This window comes from Drosophila arizonae, chromosome X, assembly GCF_054131065.1.
Source record: "Drosophila arizonae isolate 15081-1271.41 chromosome X, UAZ_ARI_1.0, whole genome shotgun sequence".
NCBI classification, from domain to species: Eukaryota; Metazoa; Arthropoda; class Insecta; order Diptera; family Drosophilidae; genus Drosophila; species Drosophila arizonae.
In genome coordinates this window covers 20707034-20729485 of record NC_142927.1, presented here as the reverse complement: position 1 = coordinate 20729485, position 22452 = coordinate 20707034, and the positions used below count along the sequence as shown (strand labels likewise).

The following is a 22452-nucleotide window of genomic DNA, read 5'->3' as shown; positions in this document are numbered from 1 at the left end:
ATCTGAAGCTGCGGCCGATGCTGATAATCAGACTGCGGTTCGGTTCAGTTCGGTTCGGTTTACCAGTTCGAAGCAGTTCGCTCAACGATAGCCTCCACTCGTGGACGCTTCGTTTGCTTAAGATTTGGTAAACGAGCAACCCGTGCGCTCAATCAATCAATCAAACAAACTAGCAAACAAACAAACAAATAGGCAGTCAGTCAATAGGCGCACGATGACGACGCATCGCCCCGTCGTTCGTCTGATCGCTCGTGATCGACCTGTATTTGCTTTTGTCTGCTGCTCCATGGAGGCCGTGGAGCGTAGTATGATGCAACAATAACAAGCGATTGCAATTGAGCATACGATGATGATGATGACGATGACGATCGGCTGTCCATTGATAAAGTGCCGGCGAGAGTATACAGAGCCACATTGATAATAGTCATTGCTAGATAAACTTGGTGTTCGATCCAGAAATCTGAATAGTTCCTTACGAATATGTTCATTTGGTTTCCGTAATTGCAATCATTTATAGCTGCGACGATCCTTGGATTGTTATTGAATAACTATCAACAATCGATGGAACATCATTTAGATCGATCAGCTTGATCAATTTGCTCAACTTTATCAACTTGATCAATTCATATTGAAGACGTTACTCCAGAAATTTAGTTTGTTTTCCTTTCTATTCCTACGATCATCTGTAGATGCGAAGATCCTTGAACATATTTGGGCAATTCCATCAGCTCCATCAACTTATTGAACTGTATCAGTTCGATTAACTCGATCAACTCACATGTAAGAGCTCAACCCAGAAATTTCTAATTTGTAGGTTTATTTGTTTTGGCTTGCGATGATTTGTAGATGCGAAGATCCTTGGATAACTATCACCTCGATCAAGCTCAGTAGACTCCATCAATTTGATCTACTCGATCATTATCAACTTCATTAACTCATATGGAAAAGTTTATTCCAAAAATTTATATTTTTATTGTAGTATTTAATTTGTAGCAACAATTGTTTTCTTTTCTCGGTTTGCCATGCTCTGTAGATGCAAAGATCCTTGGACAACTATCACCTCGATCAATGTCAGTAGACTCCATCGATCTACTCCCACAATTCTATGAACTCCATCAACTCGGTCAACTCCATCAACTCGGTCAACTCCATCAACTCCAACTCGAGTGATTTGATCAACTCGATCAATTCTATCAACTCCATCAATAGATTAACTCCATCAACTCGATTAATACCATCAACTCCATCAACTCGACCAGTGCAATCAACTCGATCGACTATCCATCTTCACTCTCACATTCTCACTCCTCTAAGCACCTGCCTTATCGTTTAAGTTTTCATACTCACATAATATCTCACGATCCCGCATGCTTGGATTCCTTAGAATGGTTGCCACCTTGGGTCGCATTGCTTGCTTGCTGTTGTTGTTGTTATTGTTGTTGCTGCCAGCGCCGGCGCTGGTGCCATTTTTATTGGCCTTGAGCGTGTCCTGGTTGCAGCTGCTGGTGCTGCCGTCTTTGGTGCTGCTGAATTCCTCAATGATGGTGTCATCCTCCGAGAGCGCCGGCCGGCACTTGGACAGATGTATGGTATCCGAATTGATGGTGGCATCTAAAAGAGGTGGATATTACAGATTAGTTAGGCTGCTGTGCTGGACAATCCATAAGGACGGTGTTGGCTAGGTTTACCATCCTGCATCGGCATGAAGGAGTCCCACTGGGAGGAGTCCCAGGGCTCGGAGAAGACAGTGCCATCGTCTGACTGCGCCGAGTCGATGCCGCCGTAGTAGGTCTGACAGAATGCGGCACAATTGCGCTCCACGTTGTCGTACGAGGACAGTCGACAGCCGTTTTGGCTCTGGAATGACTTTTGGCTGCCATCGGCATTCGATTTCTCCTGCAGCGGGGCTGCGCTCGTCGTTATCGCCGTTGCCGTTGCCGCCGTCGTCGTCGTCGTCGACGTTGCTGTTGCTGCTGCTGCTGCTCCTGCCGGCATCTGGGGCGGAGTCGAGCAGCGCACGAGCTCCGGCAGATTAAGATCGGGCAGACGCTTGGCAATGATCTGGTGCACGGTAAGCGGCCGCTTCTTGGAGCCATCCTTGTCGCGTCCCAGCGAGTTCTCCTTCTCCTGCCAGTCGACAGCGGTGTCATAGTCGCCGCCGCCTCCTCCGCCGCCGTTCGTCTCCTGCTTGGCCATAAACTCCCAGCTGCTGTCCAGCTGCCAGTGATCGATGCGAGTGCGTCCACGCTTCGCCGCCTGCTGAGCCATCGGCTTTGGCTTCTGCTTCAGCTCGTCCAGGCTGCCGGCCAACTTCTCCAGATCGGCGGGCAGCAGCAGCGGCACAGCGGCCGCTGCATGGCCGCCCTTGAGCGGCTCCGAGTGCCGCTGATTGGCGGGCAGCAGCTGGCTGCGCTGTTGCCTGCGCAAGATCGCCGCCGCGGCATTGGTCAGACCCGCCTGGCGCAGTGCATCCGCCGGCTCCGCATAGGTGGGGCTGCCCTGCTTGCTGCGTGAGCCCGGCGTCTGTGCCGCAGTGGGCGTCGTGTCTCCGCCATCATCGGCGGCGCTCGGCTCCGTTAGCGACTGCGTCATGGCTGGCGCCGCATTGCCCAGATTCGGCAGGAGGAGGCCGGCCCGGGAGCGAGCCGGTGCATCGCCCGAGAACTGCATCAGCTGCTGGCTGCTATCCTGGCCAGCGCTGGTCTCTTCGCAGGGTGACAGCAGCTGCTGCTGCGTGGGTGTGCTAGCTGCTGGACAGAGAGGGAGAGAGAGAGAGAGAGCAATAAAGGATTAGATCTTCAATGGAGTCTAGATGAGAGGGGCTCTTGCTCCTTCAGTGCAATCTCTACTTACGTGTCTCGGCCAGCAGGTCGGGTCGTCGATTCAAGACACCGCCATTGTCCAGTCCGGGCTTGAAGCTGGTTAGGAGACTAGCCCGATCGCTGGGATCGTGCGTCCAGACGTCCTCGTAGTCGCTGATCTTGTCGCTCAGGGCGCTGGCACAGTACTGCGCCGGCGGGCTTTCCAGTATGTCCGACTCCTGGTAGTGCTTGGACTCCTTGCGTATGCGCGACTTGCGTGACTTGCTGCTGCTGCTGCTGGTGCTGCCGACGCCGGGCAGGAGGTGGCCAGCGCCATTGGGCGTCATTGGGGACAGCATCTTCCGCTGGCTGTGGCTGGAGTCGCGGCTCGACTGCGATTGCGACTGCGACTGCGACTGCCAGCGACTGTCGTTCGAGGAGGAGCCCTGCGATGAGAGCGTATCCTTGCACTCGCCCTCGGGCGACAGGCGCTTGGCGAAGGTCTGGAACGTGCTGGTGCTGGCCTGTGAGTTGAGCAGCGCGTTGAAGGGATTGCTCGCGGCTGGCGTTGTTACCTCCACAAACTGGGCGGGATTCGGCTTGGCCATGGCTGCACTGTTGATGCCATTGCTGGCAATGTTGTTGTTGTTGTTGCTGTTGTTGTTGTTCTCCATGGAAAAGGTGACCGTGGTGGTCACCGTAAAGTTGTTGCCCAGCTGATCCGGCGAGTGGGGCTTGGACCAGCGCATTGGCGGCGCCGGCGGCTTGAGATTCAATGTGTTCGGCGGCTTCGGTCGCTGCGGACGCACCTGCTCCAGCTCCGTAATACTCGCCACAGCCGCCGATGTCGTCTTGAAGGTGCTCAAATTGTTGCTGCCATGCGGCTGCAGTGGCTGCTCCAAGCCACCGCCGCCGCCGCCGCCACCACCGCCCGGCAGATAGCCCTGCGCATCCACCGGCGACATGGTCAGTATGACCGAGTCCACGGAATTGGGACTCAGCAGCTGCATGTGCTGGCCGCCGCTGGTCGTGAACGAGCTCATGCTCGAGTTGGTGTCCGACGGCGTGCCCGCCTGGCTGAAGAAGCCCAGCAGCTGGCTGCTGCCCGTGGGACTGAACAGGGTCTGGGGCGGGGCCACAGCCGGCGGCTTGGCCACCAGAGCATCGCTGAAGAACGTGGCCGTGCCCAGGCCGCTCGTCTCTGTGAGCGACAGCGGCGACTTGGCGTCCAGCAACTGTTGCTGCTGCAGCTGTTGCTGTTGCTGCTGCTGCTGCTGCTGCTCGATGGCCGTGAGATTTGTCTTGGCCGCAACGGGCGGACCCAGCACAGCCGGACTGCTGGCATAGCTCCAGAACTCCTGGCCGAGCAGCGCCAGCGACGAGAGCTTCTTGCGGTTGTTCGCCTCGCGCAGCACCCGGGGCAGCATCAGCTGCACGGGCAGCTCGTCGCAGCACTGGGCGTAGTGAGCGATCAGCGCTGGGATGGAGCCAAACTTGAAGCGTGAGCTCTCCAGGCTGAGTATGTTGTCCTGCGACTGGATCAGATAGTGCTCGATGTATGGGCCCGTGTCCTGGGGCAGGCGCACCGACACGGCCATCGTGTTCGGCTGGCTGGAGCCACGCACAATGAACGTCTGCAATGGGAAGGAGAAGAGAGAGATGGAATGAGTAAACAGCTGCGAGGGACTGGCTGGGGGAGGGAGAGCAACTCTAAGTGAGCTGTTGTCATAATTCCGCCACGTAAATCAGCGCTTGATTCCTTTCACATCGACTTCCGACTTGGCCCGTCCGCTTTTCGCGTTAAATGTTGCGTTAAAAATGCGCGCACATAAATTTCCCATTTCTCAGTTTCCCAGCTTCCCAGTTTCCCAGCTTCCCAGCTTCCATTTTTCCCTCCAAAAAACAATGATAAATGATAAATTGACATTGCATACGCCGCGGCGCCTCCAAGTATGCAACGCCTTGCCCCGCCAGCCCCTCCCCCTACTCGACTGCTTGAGCAAGTCTGTGCGTCCTTTTGTCCTGGCGGGCAAAGAAAACTTTGCAGACGCTGCGACAAAGCAGCCAAGTCGTGTGGCAAGCGCAAATTGCAGACCCACACAGACTCCCGGACCTGGTCAAGTGGTCCACGAGCTGAGGCGCAGCAGCTGCAGCCCCAGACCCAGATGCAGAACCAGAACCTTGGCGTTTTCCGTTAATCGCCTGTAAAAAGTTTTTATAATGAGCGTTTCACTTAAAGTCACGCAACCGCCACAGAAATTATTTCAATTTCAAACTGAGTTCCAGCTAAATCGATGCGTCAATGCAGAAATGCGAAGAGAGAATACGTAGAGGATAGAGAGTGCTTATAATTATCAGAGTTACGACAGCTCTAGACTTTTGTCTAAAATCACATTTGTATTTAATATATCTATGTATATATACAGATTAAGCTGGATAGGCTCTACTTACAACAATGCCTACAAGACCGAGATCGTCTGGAACATTTACTAAACACTCACTGTAAACATGTGCTCTAAGAAATGCAGTACTTGTACCACTAATTGCACTACTTGCACTTATATAAGTACACTCTAAGCCCTAATTGGAAATATGCTCTTGAAATTCATTTTTAATATAAATAAATTCAAAGCTCGAGCTTAGAATGCTTCGTGGAGCTCAAAAAGGAATTGTGCCTTAATGTAATAAAAATTACATCTTAATACAATATAGAGTACTTCGACAGATCACAAACTGTCCCTGGTATGTACGCGGATCCACACTACACAAAGATTTAAAGCTGCATACTGTCGAAGAGCAGATTGGCAGGCACACAAGCAGGTACAGTGACAGACTGTTGAGACACCGCAATCTACTCGCAAGAGGACTGTTACCTGCCAGACCTCTAAGAAGACTCAAACGGCAAGGCTTTGCCAAAACTATTGGACAATAGTAAAACCTCCACAACTTAAAATCCCCATAACTTGGTATGGGGTTCGGCTCTATTATTAATTTACCTTCCCTGTGTTGTTATGGTTCTATTCTTGATGTACCGGTTCTACACTTAATAAATATATATATAAAAAAAAAAAAAAAAAAAAAAAAAAAAAAAATCTTAATACAATAATAGAATAACAAATAGAGCAAAATAGCTCCAAAATCCTCTCTAGATAAAGGGCTTCGGCTTTAAAATAATTAAAAGTAGAAAAATCATGAATAAATTGTTAATTAAATTACAGTCGAGTCTCGGTAATTTGTACCCCGCTAAATAGAAAAATCGCGATAAATCGAAAAAAGTCTATCCGCTTGAAATTAAATCATTCTATATAATTCTCGCTAATTTGAACTTCTGTGATGATGCCCTTGCCATTTCGAACTATCGGGACTCGACTGTATAAAGAAAAAAATTGACTCTACACTTCAAAATAATAATAATAAAAAAATTCTTAACATATTTCCCACATATTTTTACGATTCATTAAGTCTCAACTAGAAATCAGAGAGTTGCTTCGAGCCGTATTTTTTTTTTTTTTTTTTTTTTTTTTTATATATATATAAAAAATCGAGCCGTAAATAGCAAGAATTCTATATAAAATTTAAATAAAGATAATGATTTCTTCTGCATCTATTATACATAATTGTAAATTTGTTCTGAATTTTAAACTCCAATTGCAAGAGAATGAAATGTAAGGAATTGGAACTTGAGTTTTTTTTTGCTTTCATTGTGTGCGTGTGTGTATATTCTGTTTAGCTAAGCAATTCACTTGTCTGTGTGTGTGTGTGCCATTCAATTTTGCTCAGCAACCCTAAAAGCATGCAATTATATTTTTTCAGATTTCAATAAATGCCAACTGTAGCGGGGGGCGGCTGCACGCAACATAAGTTTAGGGGGGCGGGGCTGTTAAAAAAAAGTAAAAAAAAAATGAAATGAGAGTGGGCCCCGTCGTCTTTGGGTGGGTATTTACAAACGAATATGGACGCCCCGCAGCGTTGTTTATGATTTCTGTGCGAGTTTTCAATAAGCAGCTGAAAGCGAAAAGCAGAGCCATCAAGAAGATAGCAATAGGAAAAAAAAAACACATAGAAGAAGAAGAAGCAAGTGCTGCTTGATATGATGAGTGGAGAGGGCAGACAGAGAGAGAGAGAGAGGGAGAGAGAGAGACAGCGTCCTCAGTGCTGCTCAGTCCAGACTTCGCTGATTTCATTTGGCTGCATTGCAACGCTTTTTAAAGCATACTTTTCGGCTGTTGATTTTATTAGACGCAGACGATAGACTGCGCTAGGGGCGGAACGGGACGGGGAGTGGGCGTGGACGTGGGCGTGTGTGACTGTTGGCATGCTGCGAAAGAGCATTATATACTGATTCAATAATGTGGTCAAGAGAGTGCAACATGAAGAGGCAAAGGCAGAGGCAGAGAGAGTGTGTGAGAGAGAGAGAGAGAGAGAGAGAGAGAGTGGGATTAGTTGACCCGTCACGGAAATGCAATTTGTTAAGGACAAAAACGAGCGTAAAAATGTCTTAACAAGCGACAGGGCACGGATCATGCACAAGGCAAGACAAAGAGAGGGGGAGAGTGAGAGAGAGAGAGAGAGAGAGACAGAGAGACAGACAGAGAGCGAGCATGTCTGCATTTTATAGACGCCTTGACAAATTTAAGGGCTGTGGCTAACAATAAAAAGGCGTAACGGCATTTAAAAGCCAGCAGACGCATTTCGATACATCAATATACAAATATACATACACACATATGTATGTATATGTATGCATACACATACTTGTGCGCATAAGTGTATACATTTTCCCATATAAATATATACGTAAATCGTTGTTGGCTTTGTTTGCAGCTCAAACAATAGTTGCAATCAATTGCCCTGTGGGCGTTTGGCCACGCCCAGTTCATTGCATTGCCATGCTTTGCATTCACAAACACACACACACACATATATATATACACTCATGGTCAAATTAATAGGTGTGACCCAAAGATTCTAGCATATTTTGGAATAATTACGGTATGACAACATCTATCAGCACGAAATTTTTTTTGTTAGGTATGGCCACACTATTTGATAAGAAAATAGGTAAATCCCCCCAAAAAATTTACTCGCTAAAAAGTTTTGGCTATTATACATTCTCTACCTCAAAATTGACCTGGTCACATTAATAGGTGTGTTTAACTAAACAAAAAATTATTAAAATATTAAAGTGTTTTTGAGTAAGCAAAGGTAGTATTATTATTGAATATAATTTGATTGAAGCATAAAAATTTTCATTTGCAACATTTAAATAAAATTACATGGGTCGTGGAGTTCACTACAGTGCTGAAGAGAGAAATCTCGTTCTCAAGCTTCGTGAAGAGGGTAAAACTTATAAATACATTGCCTCACTAATGGGACGATCGGAGAACTTCGTTACAAATGCTCTAAAACCAAAAAAAGATAAAAAGAAGCCGGGTGCCCGGAGGAAAACTACCGTAAGAGAGGATTCCCGTATAGTCACCTTGGCTAAAAGGGACCCATTTAAGTCTTCGAGAGCGATTGCCATCGAAATGGGCAATGTTGTATCGGCACGAACTATTCGTCGACGGCTATTAAGCTCGAATCTACCTGGGAGAGTTGCTCGCAGGGTTCCTCTATTGCGAAAATCAAATATTCGGATGAGGCTTAATTTTGCTCAAACTCACAAGGCCTGGTGTGGTTTAGAGGGAGAGCGTAAATGGAGGAACAGTCTCTGGAGTGATGAGATGAAAATAAATTTGTTTGGGAATGACTCAAATTTACATGTCCGAAGACCTAAAGGCAAAGAGTTAGATCCTAGATATACAAAGAAGACGGTTAAGCACGGAGGAGGCAGCATAATGGTTTGGGGCTGCTTTTCGTGGCAAGGCGTTGGTCCGATTCATCGAATTAACGGCATCATGGATAGATTCCTGTATAAGGATATATTGAGTAGTGTTATGCTACCATATGCCGACGACAACATGCCTCTGAAATGGAAATTTCAACAGGATAACGATCCTAAACACTGCTCCCGAGTAGTTAAGGGTTGGTTGCATGAAAATAGAATTGACGTTATTGAGTGGCCAAGTCAGTCTCCAGATCTCAATCCGATTGAGAACCTTTGGGGACACCTTAAAAGGAGACTTTCCAAAACTAGATGCTCTAATAATGGGAAAATATTCGGGAGGAATGGTACAACATTCCTGTGGAAATGTGCAGAAAGTTAATATCCTCTATGCCCCAAAGAATCAGCAAAGTCATTGCGAATAAAGGCGGATATACAGGGTATTAACCATACTTATCTAAATATATTCTAAATATTCTACAATATTTGAAAATTTTTCATTTTTTTTTAAAATTTGCTGGGCACACCTATTAATCTGGCCAGCAAAATTTGGAGTTTTTTGTGAAGTATGCCAAAATTATGCTAAAAATTATTATTTTTTAAACTTGTTTTTTGTTGTTGTTATTCTATGATGTGTCTATTTTTAAACATAAGTTAAATTTTTTAGTTACATGAAAAAATATAGACGTTATTCCCATTTAAAAAAAAAAAAAAATTTCACACCTATTAATTTGACCATGAGTGTATATATGTATACACACACGCCTATACAGGTAACTCATAGTGCCTTGGCAGCTTTTAAGCGCTCAGACACGAAAGAGGAAATCCTAGAAATGCATTTCACTTGCATTGCAATTCCAAATGCATTTTCACTTAACAGTTCGTTGACTGTCGTCTGTCGTTTGTCGTCTGTCGTTTGTCATCTGTCGCAGTCCCAATCCCAATCCCAATCCCATTTCCTGTTTACCTTTTGCTCCATTGCACCTAGAGCTCTGCCCAGCTGCGGTCAGCACTCATCAACAGCAATAATAATTTCACTTGCACTTTGGCACCCTGACCAAAACAGTCAAAACCAAAAAAGACAGACGGACAGACAGACAACAGAGGGCGTTTATTGGTCTCGTTGTCCAGTGGGCGTGGCTGTGTATCATAAATTTACATGCTGTGCCTGTGACAGCGAGACAGAGCCGACAGAAGCAGCTGCAAGTGCTAAAGAAGATTCCAAACTGCCCCAAAACCAAAAAAAAAGCAATTGCTGCTACATATATATATTTATATATATACTTATATATATAGAAAGGGACAAAAAGAGAGAGAGAGAGGGAGAGAGAGCGAGCACAGTCAATAGCGAAATCTAGGCGAAAGTGTTTTGGCCCTGTTTGCGGCTTGTTCTATTGCATCTGGTTGGGCATTTAATTGCATGTAAATTATTGCATAGCGCACAAATCACATGGCACTCAACACACACATACACACACACAGACACACACACATACATACATGCATACTCATATGTCAGCTCCCCCTCTGTTGAGGGAATAGCCTTGTCGTTGTCGTTGTCGCATTTGCGCCCATTTCCGGCACAGCTTGTGAGCCAACTGCAGTTGGCCCACACGGGTTTGGGCTAACAACATTTCCGGTTTCCATTTCTCGACTATTTGACGCGTTTGCCTTTGGGCCGCATTCGCTGAAAATGTCCGCAGCGAGACAACCCCTTTTTATTTTGTACCCAAGGGCCGCCACGACTGCCTCTTCACACTATGCCCCTACCCCACCCCTTTGGCAATGGCGCAGCAGCTGCTGCTGCTGCTGCTGCTGCTGTTGGCTCGGCTGCCAGTCTGGTCGCTTTGCGGTTCCTGGCCACGAATCGCAAGTGCAGAGGCATCTTTGCCCATCTTCCCGGCGGCAGCTACTATTGGGATGTTGTAATCAAGTTTCGGGCCGCAAATAGACTCGTTGCGCTCGTTCGAGCGCCAAGTCTAGTCTATAATCATCAAATCATGCTTCAACTTCTATTTTATATACAGGCATGCACTTGTGCCCTCTCTCACTCCCTGCTCCCCTCCTCTCTCTCTCTCTCTCACTCACTTTGTCTCTCTCACTGTGTCTGTCTTTTCAATCAGGACTCACATCAAATGCTTGACATCAAATCTTGACAACTTAATGGCTTCCGCCTGCCATGTGACGCGGCCAAAAGTACCAAAATACAGTTAGAAGTGGCCAATGGACAGGGCTTGGCAGTCGCTCAGTTACGTGTGTGGCATGCACATTTCGCATTTCAGTTGCAACATGCCACAAGCAGCTGCACTGCGCACTCTCTCTCTCTCTCCCTCTTTCTCTCACTCTCTTGTAATCTATTTAGGCATCGCTACTAAGACTTCTTTCAGCCAGACTAGAACTAACTGTTGTCAGTTAGCAAATCATTCGAGCCGTAAAATTGTGGGTAAAAGACTTCATTATGTATATATTTACAGCGCTTTGAGGGTCACTCGACTGCAATAGCCAGACGTCTAACTACCAAGCGAAGCAACAGAAGACTCAAATTTGCCCTTCATTGAAACTCTTCAAAGGATTTTGCTACACCTCTTGATTCATTTTGGTAAATATTGTAAGTTATATAAGATATATTCAACATATTTAACATTAATTATATGCAACAACTGTGATTATTTGTTGCTTCGCTTAAATGTAAAACTAAATTAAATTGTCAATAAATTTGGTAAAAAAAAATTGTTAAATTATATATAGAAATGTTAACTTATAAAAAAAAAAAAAAAACAACAAATAAATAAAAACATAAAAATATGGGGAAAAATAAGTTATAAAAATTAAATTTAATATATACGTAAATATAAATATACAATTAAAGAAAAGAAAAAGAAATACAACTAACATAAAAATAAAATAACATAAATTAATATAATAAATAAACAAACAAAAATACAAACTAAAACAAAAAGAGTAAAACAGCTATACGAAAAAAATATATACAAATAAAAATATATAAAAAATAAATGGAGTAAAACGAGTATAGAAAATAAAATATACAAGCTAAAAATAAAAATAAATAAAATATAAAAAATATAAATTAAAATAATAGTAAATCTCAACAAACAAAAATTATAAATATAAACAATAAAAATAAAACATGAAATACAAATAAAATAAATGAAAGAAAATGAATATAAAAATAAAATTAATATTAAATACCCAAAAAAAAAATAAATAAATAAATAAAATAAAACTGTATAAAAATATAGTACAAAAATTAAAAATTTAAAATAAATGAAGTAAAATACATATAAAAATAAAATGTACAAATTAAAATATAAAAACAAATTAAATAAAATGCATATACAAATAAAATATATACAAATTATGAACTAAACAGATATGTAAATATTAAACATAATAAAAAATACATAAATAAAACAAGTGTAAATATACCCAAGTGAAAAAACAATTTCCATAAATTCAGCTCGCTTAAGCTGCAAAAATCTACAACAGATTTAGTTTGCCTAATAGCCTGGTCGAGTCTTTGTGAAAGTGTTGCCTACTTATGCGGGCCCTGGCATCGTGGCTGAGAATATTCGAAACGTGTTGCGTTCATGGCCGAGCACACAATTTGCATATCCTTTCAAAACTTGAAATTGAAACTGTATCCCCTGCCCCTGGACAGCCCGGACAGCCTCGACTATGCTGAGAGCTGGGGTAGCAGCAATTTGACACCAGCACCAGACAGCGCAGCCCAAGGGAGAGACGCCAGCGTGGCCGCCTAATGAGCGTCGGCGGTTTGTGTGGTTAGGCGACGGGCAGCGGCCAGCGCAGAGGGTGGGTCAGAGTGGGTCAGAGAGCGGGTCAGCTGGCTTCATTGAAATAAAAAACTGCATAAAATAATGTAATTATGCCAAGCAGCGGCTCCAACTGTGCCGCATAGCTGGACCTCTATTATCTAGCCATTGGCCAGCCATTAAAAAAAATGGAACAGAACCGAAGATGAAGATGAAGATGAAGATGCTGGGCGTCTGTCGGCCCGCCCCGCATAATCGAACGGCGGGGCATATCATAAAAATCTCATATTTTATTCAAATTGGTAATGCGAGCATTGTTGCCATAGGAATCTTTGCCGAGCTCAACTGAGCCACCGAGGGGGCAAAGGGCAGCAGCGCTTGCTCTGCACCATTTGCATTTCATTGACATTCATTTGGCTGCTCTTCATTTTCATTTTGCCAGCTTTCCTTTTCATTGTGTGTGTGCTCTTTTGTTTTACTTGCGCGTTTCGGCTTCTTTGCATAGCAAATTGAATTTGAAGCCAAAGTCCAACAATGCGATTCGCTGTCGCCCACAGCTTGACCAAAACCCAGCGCTGCCTCCGTCTACACTAAATTCATTTGCTCTCTGCTGTCCACTGACGAGCGACTACTCCCCACCCCCGCCCCGGTCATGACAACCCATCCACAATCCCTGCTCGTTGCATTGGCCACTAAGCGGCTTTTGCTTTTCAACTCAAGAGTCTTTGCCTCCCACCTCCCACCTCCCACTGCCTGTAGTGCTGCCTTAAGCTGATTTCCCTTGATTTCCGTGTAGAACTTCGCTTTTCAATTTTGCCTTTCCATTATTGGCTCACCCACACACACACCAGCACACACCAGCACACACACACACTGGCTGCTGGCGAGTGCATTAAACTCATTTGCCAAACGGCTTTCAATTATAATTTTTGTTAATAATTCATTAGCACAATGTGTCGCCTGCTGTTTGTTGTCGTTGTTGTTGTTGTTGTTGTTGTCTAACGAGCATGGCCAAAATGCATGCAGACAGCAGGCACTGCCCACCTGCATGCGCTGCATGCACGTTGCGCATACGACACGTGTCCGCCAGGCTTTAAAATTCAAATTGTCCGATGCAACATTCGAAACATTTCACATGAACTTTATAAGGCTGCCACAAACTGAACTGCCTTGGGGCATACTTATATGCAATTTGAGAAAGTTCTTAAAGCATTGGAGCATACAATATACAGTGCTGCTCAATTGAATAGGTTTGGCATCTTTAAATGCTTTAAAAGTTTAAATCTTTTAAACGGAAACTCCGATTTGCTTGAGGGAAATTTTATAATAATTTCAAAAGATAGCCAGATATGATGAAGAATAGTTTAAGGACTACAGAAATTTTATTCTATGTTATATTACATTCTATAAAACTATAACTATATATTATAGTATATAAATGCCATTTTTTCCACTATGATGGCAATAAGCACAGACGAGTCTCGATAATTTGAACTCCACTAAATCGAAAATCGCGATAAATTGAAAAATATTTAATTCCCTTGAAAAAAGTTCGTTCTCAATAATTCCCGATACTTTGAATTTCTATGTAAATTGAAAAAAAAAAAAAAAAAACATAAAATAAAATAAAAAATGTGATCCCCTTGCCATTTCCAACTATCGGGATCCTTCTGTAATAAAAAAACATTCCATGGTTCTGAATAACTTTAATAATTAAGAGCCCTCTTTATGAATATCATGCATACGCCCTGGTAAACTATTTAGGTATTTTTTAATTGCGATAAATAAAAATACATGTTTTAGTTGTTTAGGGAATTTAGGGAGATTGTGTGAATAAGCTGCTTATCTAGCACCTTCCAAAACTCTTCTAAATATAAAAAAAATATATTAATATTTTAAAATTATTTCAGTCAAATTGGAAATTTTTTAATGATATGGGAATTTTTATTAAATTTTCAAAAGAACATGATATATTTTAATATATAAATCCATATTGTATTACTACTAATACTAAATGAGTTAATAAAAGTGAATTCAATCATATAGTATATAGTAAGTATATAGCATATAGTTCATAAAAGTGAATAGAGTCCTAAATGTCTTGCATAAATAGATGGGCAACTGCCCAATTTTCGGCAACTATCAACTGTCTTTGCCGAGATTGGCAATGCTCCAGCTGTGATTATGGCCGTGTTTAACTATGCGACTACGAGTATTGTGACTGCTGGCGTTCAATTGAGATCTGCCTACTTAGCTAGAAAGCTGAATGCCAACTGCTCTCTGTGGTGTTTGCGAGCAACCCTTTGGCTTTGCTTGTCAGCCCGGACTTACCCCCAATGTGTGAATGTCTCTGCTTACGCTCACACTAACACACGCACGCATGTTTGTGGGACCCACACTGCAGCTGTCTGCGGCCTTATCGCTCATCAGCTGTGGCTGTGGCTGCGACGGCAGCTGCTGCTGTTGTTGTTGCTGCTGCTGCTGCTGCTGCTGTTGTTGATGGCATGCACCCTCAGCCCCGCCCCTCACGAACATGCACCATTCCTGCTCCATCTGCAGCAGCCACATGCCCCTGCCCCCTGCCCCTGCCCCCCTGCACTGCGGGTGATAAATAAAAACTGTCTGCGCCTATGTGGCTCTGCTACTGTTTCCTTCTCTTCAGCTGCTGTATTTTATTTCATTTTATTTTACTTTTGCTTTTGTTTTTTTTTTTTTTGTTCTTGCTTTTTTTGGGGGGTAAAACTGACTTTTTGCCATGTAAGCCGAGTGCCTCAACACATGCCAAACGACAAAGCCGAAAAATTCCAAAGCCATGGCCGAAAAAATTCAATTTGATTGCTTTGTTCGCTTGTCTATTGGCCATTTAAGCAGGCAAAGCACTAAGTGGGCGTGGCACACGAGGAGGCGACTGCAGCTGCAGCTTAACAAGTTCATTTTGAGCCAATGCCTGCGGCTAGGCAATTGCAATTGCAATCGCGATAGCGACGCATAAATCAAATGCACTCTCAAAGAGAATACCGAAAAGGGGAAAAGACCCAAAATATACTTTAAAGATAAATACAGACGTAAATATTGTTAGAGCTATAAAATGCACTGCTCTTACATATATTCTACATATATTTTAATGCGCCACCTCTATTGACTTGGCTAATGATGTCCCAGCTGCTGTGCTGCTAAACAGTCAACAGAATCATTTCCTATCGACTGCACACGTGGAGCCTTCATCATTCGCCATTTGCTGCTAATTACATTCTGTGGCCGGCATAACCAAATCCCTGACGCCAAATGTTGACCAAAACAAAAACAAAAAATAAAAACGATTACAAGTGCTTTAAGCGGGACTGCCCGACTAGTAGATACCGTTGCTAGAATTTGCACATTTATAGGAAAAATATATCAGCTCGAAGATGTTTTCATATTGATCAAAGTTTTTCTTTACTCAACGCATTTCAATATTGAACATTTATATATATTATTTTGAATTTAAAATTTCTCATACATTGCGTTCATTTTGCAACTGAAATACATTTTCAGGAAGTTAGTAAAATTTTAAGCTGATATTCAAAATATTTAGTAAAGAAAAATTGTATAAAATAAACTTGAAACTGAATGCTGAATTTCGAAATATTCGCTCTTCAAACATGAGAATATATAATTTAACAACTAAATTTCAATCAAAAAAGCCTTATCGATAACCTCAAAAGGGAAGTAGCTATCGATTAATTGAAACGAAATATAAAATTTGAATTCTCTAGCTCCAATCACGTATAATTTAACTACTAAATTTCGATAATATAATGCTTGCCGATAACTTTCAAATGGTATTACTTATCGATTAATTGAAACTGAATGCAAGATTTCAAGACTCCAGCTCCAATTAATTTCAATTTATTAATCAATGTTAATAACAACCCCGCATCGTTAAGCTAAAAATTAGAGCAGTTATTAATTCATTGAAAAAAATCGATCTTTTATATATGAAACGATAAAAAGCCTCTAGATCTTATGAGCCATTAATGCATACGAAAAGATGATCAGAGATAAATCGACTAGCTTACTATGCTTAGCTAGAATATATATACTCCATCGGGTCAGCTACACTTCCAACAGGTTGTTGAGCTGATGAATGCGAATGTATATACCGTTGCATCCGGTTATAGCGACACGCCTTATAGCGATTGTAGGGTTCTATATTCTGGTCCAGATAAGCTTAGTAAACTTATATCAGTAGACTTATATGATATTCCTGGGTATAAAGACTGTCCTTGAGCGTCATTGTAATCGGATTCTAGTTAGTCCAGTTTCAGCTAGCCTTACATGCAGCATAAGTAAGCTGAGCTCAATATACATATATCAAAATTGATGTATATGCAAGCATATCCTATGCCAGCTTATTTGACAGGGTAGACGAAAGCCTGAAATTACAGCAAGAATCCTATACGCACATGTGACCAAGCGTTCGCCTGGACAGCTTCTCCGGTTGCAGCTTCGAACTGTTTATGATTGATGGAGTTGAAATAAAAGAACAAAATAGAGGGGGGAGGGACTGACAGTGAGTAAGGAGGCGTGGGAGAGTGGAAGAGGAAAAAAAAATAGAAACCGACAGCAGGCAAAACAAGTAATTAAAATACCAGGCAGGCAAATGGACCAAACGCTAGGCTGCTGTTGTTGCAGCCACATGTGTTGCCACAAATGGCCAGCCATAGCCATAGCCCCGGCCATGGCCGTAGTCATCGCCCCAGCCGTAGCTGTAGCCGTAGCCAACGCCATCGCCGCATTCGTAGCTCAAACATATTGATTGATTTTTAATTACAAACATTTACCAATGCAGTTTACACAGAGGGTCACACAGCTCGATGCGGGCATTGTGGTTGGAGTGGTGTTTCGGTGTGGTGCGCGGCCACTTGAAGCGGCTGCTTCAATTTCAATTTCAATTATGCAAATACTTTTTTATTAAACGCATAAACAAATGCGTAGCAACAACTGCTCCACACGGAGTCGCCAGTTGCCAGTTGCCAATGGGTCGCCTAATGGCTGCTGCGCTGCCGGCCACTGGAGTGACGGGGCGTGTAATTGCCGACGGCGACGCCAGCTGCGACGCCGACGCATGCAATTAGCGTTTCAATAGGCGAATAGAAAATGCAAGAAAAGGCCCCAAAGAGCAAGAGGGGGTGAGAGGGGGGGGGGGGTGCGCTTTGACGGTGCAGCAGTTGGCAAAAAGTGAAAAGTTTTGCGCCCCCAACTCTGGCCCCTCGCCTGCAATCAATGCGCCATTGTTGCGACGCGTTCGACAATTGTGAATTGGCAAGTTGAAAAACGCTTTTCACTTTTTCTTGCCTCATTGCTGGCTGTCGCGTGCCACCGTTCGATATTCAATGCAGGCAAAGTTCGTAATTGAAATTTCCGTTGCCTGCTTTTAGGCGACTCAGCGGCACATCGAGCAGACCCAAAGCAGATCCCAGACCAACTGCAATCACAGTGTGGAGCTAAAGTCAAGCCGCACAGCTGTAGTTAAACTGCTTTTCGCGCTGTCAACTCACATTTGTATATGTGAAAAGTTTTGCGCTACATTTCATTCGAGTTCGCATTCAAGGAACGAGTATTTGATTTCAATTAAAACTTAATCAAAGCAATATTTCAATAGCAAAATATTTCGCCGATTCAAATATTTGCAATTGAGAAAAGCAGAGTTTTAATTAAAAGCGACATATTTCATGCATGTATGCATATAAATACATATATTTATATATTTTTGTAAAAAATGGCATTTACATAAGTTTTAATACCCTGCATGAAAATGCCTAAATGGGGTATATGGCTTTTGGCTTTTGTGTGTTTGAGAATAAAAAAATTCAATTAATAATGTCGCATTCTCACAGAATGATCGCATGTTGAAAAATTTAATTTTACAGGAAAAGTTTTTTTGTTTAAAATTTTTTTTATTGTATGTTAGTATACATACGCTTGAATTGAAGTTGATTTTTTTTTTTTTTTTTTTTCGAAACTAGAACGAATTCAATTGTTGTTTTTTGCAAGTATGTGAGACATATGTTTTCTAAGCAAAATCAACATACGATTATTTCTTGGCAATGCAACGATAATTATTTTAATATAATTTATTATTAGAAGCTCTGGTGTATTGGGAGGAGCTCTTTTTTTTTTTTTTTTTTTTTGCTCAATTATCTCTCTTGAGACACATTAACAATAACAGGTAATGAAGCTGACTAATCAATGAATTTATTATTATTATTATTATTATTATTATTATTATTATTATTATTATTATTATTATTATTATTATTATTATTATTATTATTATTATTATTATTATTATTATTATTATTATTATTATTATTATTATTATTATTATTATTTTATTTTAATTTAAATTTTATTTGATCTTTTCTACATACTATTGAGTTTAGAATTCAATTAATTTTTATACAAAATTTCGTTTCAAATATATGAAATTATAAAAATTATTTTAGTATAATATTTTAGCTCTGAGATGATTCATTATACGATTAGAATATTAAAATATACTAAAAATAAATTTAAAGTGAGATATTAGAGACTTTGGACAGCTGAGCAGCAGCTGATTGCGCGGTATTCCTTAGTCGAGCATTGACGAACAATACGAAATTTTATTTAACATAAAAATCTGCTTTTGATGGGCGAACATTGCTTTACTTTGCTTTTATTGGATTATATATAAATATGAGATAAAAGCAGCTGGATATATTCGTGTTATATAGATGCATATATAACATTATATATCGATATATATTTTTATGTAAATGCATAAATATAACAATAAATTTTCGCATTTTTTGTCAAGTTATTTTCAATTAAGTTGACAACTTTCTCTGGCCAAGTCGCAGTCTCTGTAGACTCACTTATATAAATGTTGGCATATAATTTACAATTTGTGATGCATTTGCCACGCCCCCCACTTGAGGTCGCCTTGGGCTAACAAATGGATAGCAATTTAGTTGGCATTCAGGCGATTCGATGAAGCATTCACTGAAACCATTTGCCTGTTATCCTGCCAGCCAGTCAGGCAGGCTGTCTGGCGAACACGTGATAATTGCTGCGAAGGACACTGCGACTTGGCATTGTCCTGCCGGCAGTCCGGCCGGCTTGCCAACTTATTGAATCTGTACAATTTGTTGGGCGTTTCTCCTGTTCGCTTCGTTGTAATTTCAATTGTCTATGCAAAGCGACTTGAATCGCCAAATGACCAGCAGCAACCAGCAGCAGTCGGTCTCATGGCCCAACTCCTGCTTCTGCTGCTGCTGCTGCTCCTGCTGCTGCTGCTTGCTGGCCAGCCCCATCTAGACGGTTTTTGTGTGTACAAATCCCATTGGCTGGCTATTGTCTCTCGTCGCCTTTGTCATGTGCCGCAGCGTCGTCTGCCTTTTGCTGGCAGCCAGATAAATTTCAATGTATTTGCAAGCGCAGCAGCGCGAGTCCTGGACAACGCCTCCGCCTCCCACTCCTGCTGCTATACATACTACTTCTCCGGCTGCTGGATGCCTGGCAACATTTCTTTGTTTATCTTTATACATTTACAATTAAAAGGGCTTCGCATTGTTGTCGCTGTCGTAATATTAATGAATCTGTGTGCTTCACTGTCTGTGTGTTTGTCCAGGACACGCACCACAAATCCCGATTGCTACCAAACCCAAACCCAAACCACCCGGCCGCTGCCCCTGACCCTGGCCCTGCCCCTCCATGGCCCCGCTCTGCTGCCCTTTCACATTCACGTTAATTGATTGCAATTTGTTTATGTAAATGCGCCTGTTTGCATCATCCATTGGGATTTGCTTTTTTTGGTCGCTTTTTTGTTTCGCATTTCATATTTGCTCGGCCTGGGCAAATTGTGTGCAAATTTTGTGGTCAGCTGGCTGTGTGTTCCGGTTTTTATGGCAATGCATAATTTTTGCATACGCTCGCAATTGCCTCATTAAGCGCTATCAATATATTCATAATTATCAACACTCACCCCCTCCTCTTTGCCCTGGAGCAGGTGCACGGCACCGGAACGCTGAATGCCGGGCAGAAACCACATGGGATGCGTTAGCAGCAATCGCTCCATCAGGCCCAAATCACAGGGCGGCGAATCGTTGCTGGAATCGCGAGAGCTCTCCTCGCTGGATGTCTCGCCTTCGGCCAGAATGCCGCCCTCCGAGCTAGAGACGAGAGATGTGCGTGACTGCAATGGAAGATGGGAAAGCATTCAATAAGTAGCTGTTATAATGTGTCATACAAAGCATAGTTAAAACTAATCTTAATTAGTCTAAAACTAGTATTATTTATTTATTGTATAGTATGTTGCTTGTATAACGAAAAAAATGGTATACCTTAGACTTTGCTCATATCAAACTGTAGCACAGTATATGTGTTATAACAGACTTCTGTTTACCTTTAGTTTAACCTGCCTACTACTTTAACTAATCACGAAACTTACGAGTTCCCAAAATAGAATTCCTATTGGCAACTGTTATACAAATGAAGCATAAATAAGTGTTATATAAAATGCATAAAAGTCCGCTTTTTTAATTGGTGATGAAACTAACATACTTTCCAAATAGTAATGGTTGAAAATTACAAAAAAATAGTTTTAGTCATATCGCAGTCATAACTGTTATACAAAATCTTTGCGTAAGTTTCAGGAATAAATTTATCTTACCTGATATCATATATATCAAGTATACAATATATACGATTATAACTGCCATAAAAACATTTAGACATGCGTTTGTATAACAGAAATCGTATGATAAGGACTGGAGTATGTGATATACATAGAATAAGTGAAAAAGAGTATACACCTGCCTATAACATACGCCCATATGTGTTATACAAGAATATGACAACACTGAGATTAAAGTGAAAGTAAGTGATATAAAGCTTTACCCATTAAGCAGAAATATTAAAGAGCATAAGATATCTTCGATTATACGAGAGAAGCTACTATAAATTCCAATCCAAGTTGTAAATATTATTTGGAGCTGAGAGACACTTAACAGTCCTAGTCTGATTTTGTTGTTAACTGTTATACAGACACTAGAACTGTCCTAATACTATATTAGTCACAACTTAAAGGTGACTATATCTAATAATTCAAATCTGTAGCTTGTCTCAGAAAGCTCCTAATGTGAAGTGAAGTGAAGTGCAGCAGGCAGTGCAACTGTCATACAACTGTCACAGCTTGGGCTACGTTTTTAGCTTAAGTTCTTCACCTTAGAGCTAACAAGGGGCTAGACAACAGCAACAGCAACAACAACAACAGCAACAACGTGCTCGACCGCATTTAGCCACGTTCTCGAGCGCCACTCAAGTGCGCTGCCATCGCAAGCCATGGCCAGAACATGCGCTTCTTATATATATATGTATATATATATATTTTTTTTTCTATCCCATTTTGTCAATGCTTGAGATGCGCAGTTGTACTGTACGTTGCTCTGACATATAGCTGTTGGCCATATCTTGTAAAGAGGCACAGATAGATAGACAGACACGCACACACACATGCTGTCAAATCTTGAGTGCAATCTCATGTCAGGCCATCAACTAAATTTTTGGGGCACAACTTTAAAAGAGCTCGAGGGCAGGCGAGGCTGGCAGGAGCCGGCAGTGAGAGCAACCCGCATGCTGCCACGCATCTCGCTTGCAAGCAGAAGTGAACTGAAATTTCTGTAGCATTCGCGTAGGCGTTTTTAATTGAAAATTGCCGTGGGCGGTCTTTTGAAGTTCAGTCTGTATTTTCCTCTTTTTTTTTCTCTCTTTTTTTCTCTCTTTTTTTCTCTCTTTTTTTCTCATTGTGTTGCGTCGCTCATCTCGAGGCCTCTTACAATGCCGTAGCATACTTTTATGCGCCTCGAATCAAAAAATGCAGCCGCAGGGGCTGAAACTGCAGGGTGCCGAGTCTTTAATGGGAGCAGAGGTCGCTTTCACTCACTCTTTCTCTCTCCATTACCATCTCTCTCTCCCTGTCTCTGTCTCTGTGTGTAATGATGCCAAAGAGCGACTG

The 22452-nt window shown here is 42.2% G+C and overlaps 1 protein-coding gene across 14 annotated transcripts in view; it reads right to left on the bottom strand.

The window, feature by feature from the left end:
- Positions 1 to 22452, bottom strand: part of spri (Src homology 2 domain-containing protein sprint) — a 143734-nt gene that overhangs the window by 5155 nt on the left and 116127 nt on the right. For 13 of the 14 annotated variants that reach the window (XM_089475219.1, XM_089475224.1, XM_089475218.1 and 10 more), the window contains 4 exons: positions 20422 to 20631; positions 2854 to 4435; positions 1689 to 2750; positions 1348 to 1611 (listed from right to left, as the gene is read on the bottom strand). In XM_089475219.1, the coding sequence (XP_089331345.1) occupies positions 1348 to 1611; positions 1689 to 2750; positions 2854 to 4435; positions 20422 to 20631 (3118 nt within the window). The remainder of the gene's footprint in view (positions 1 to 1347; positions 1612 to 1688; positions 2751 to 2853; positions 4436 to 20421; positions 20632 to 22452) is intronic. The other variant, XM_089475222.1, reaches the window with a different exon arrangement.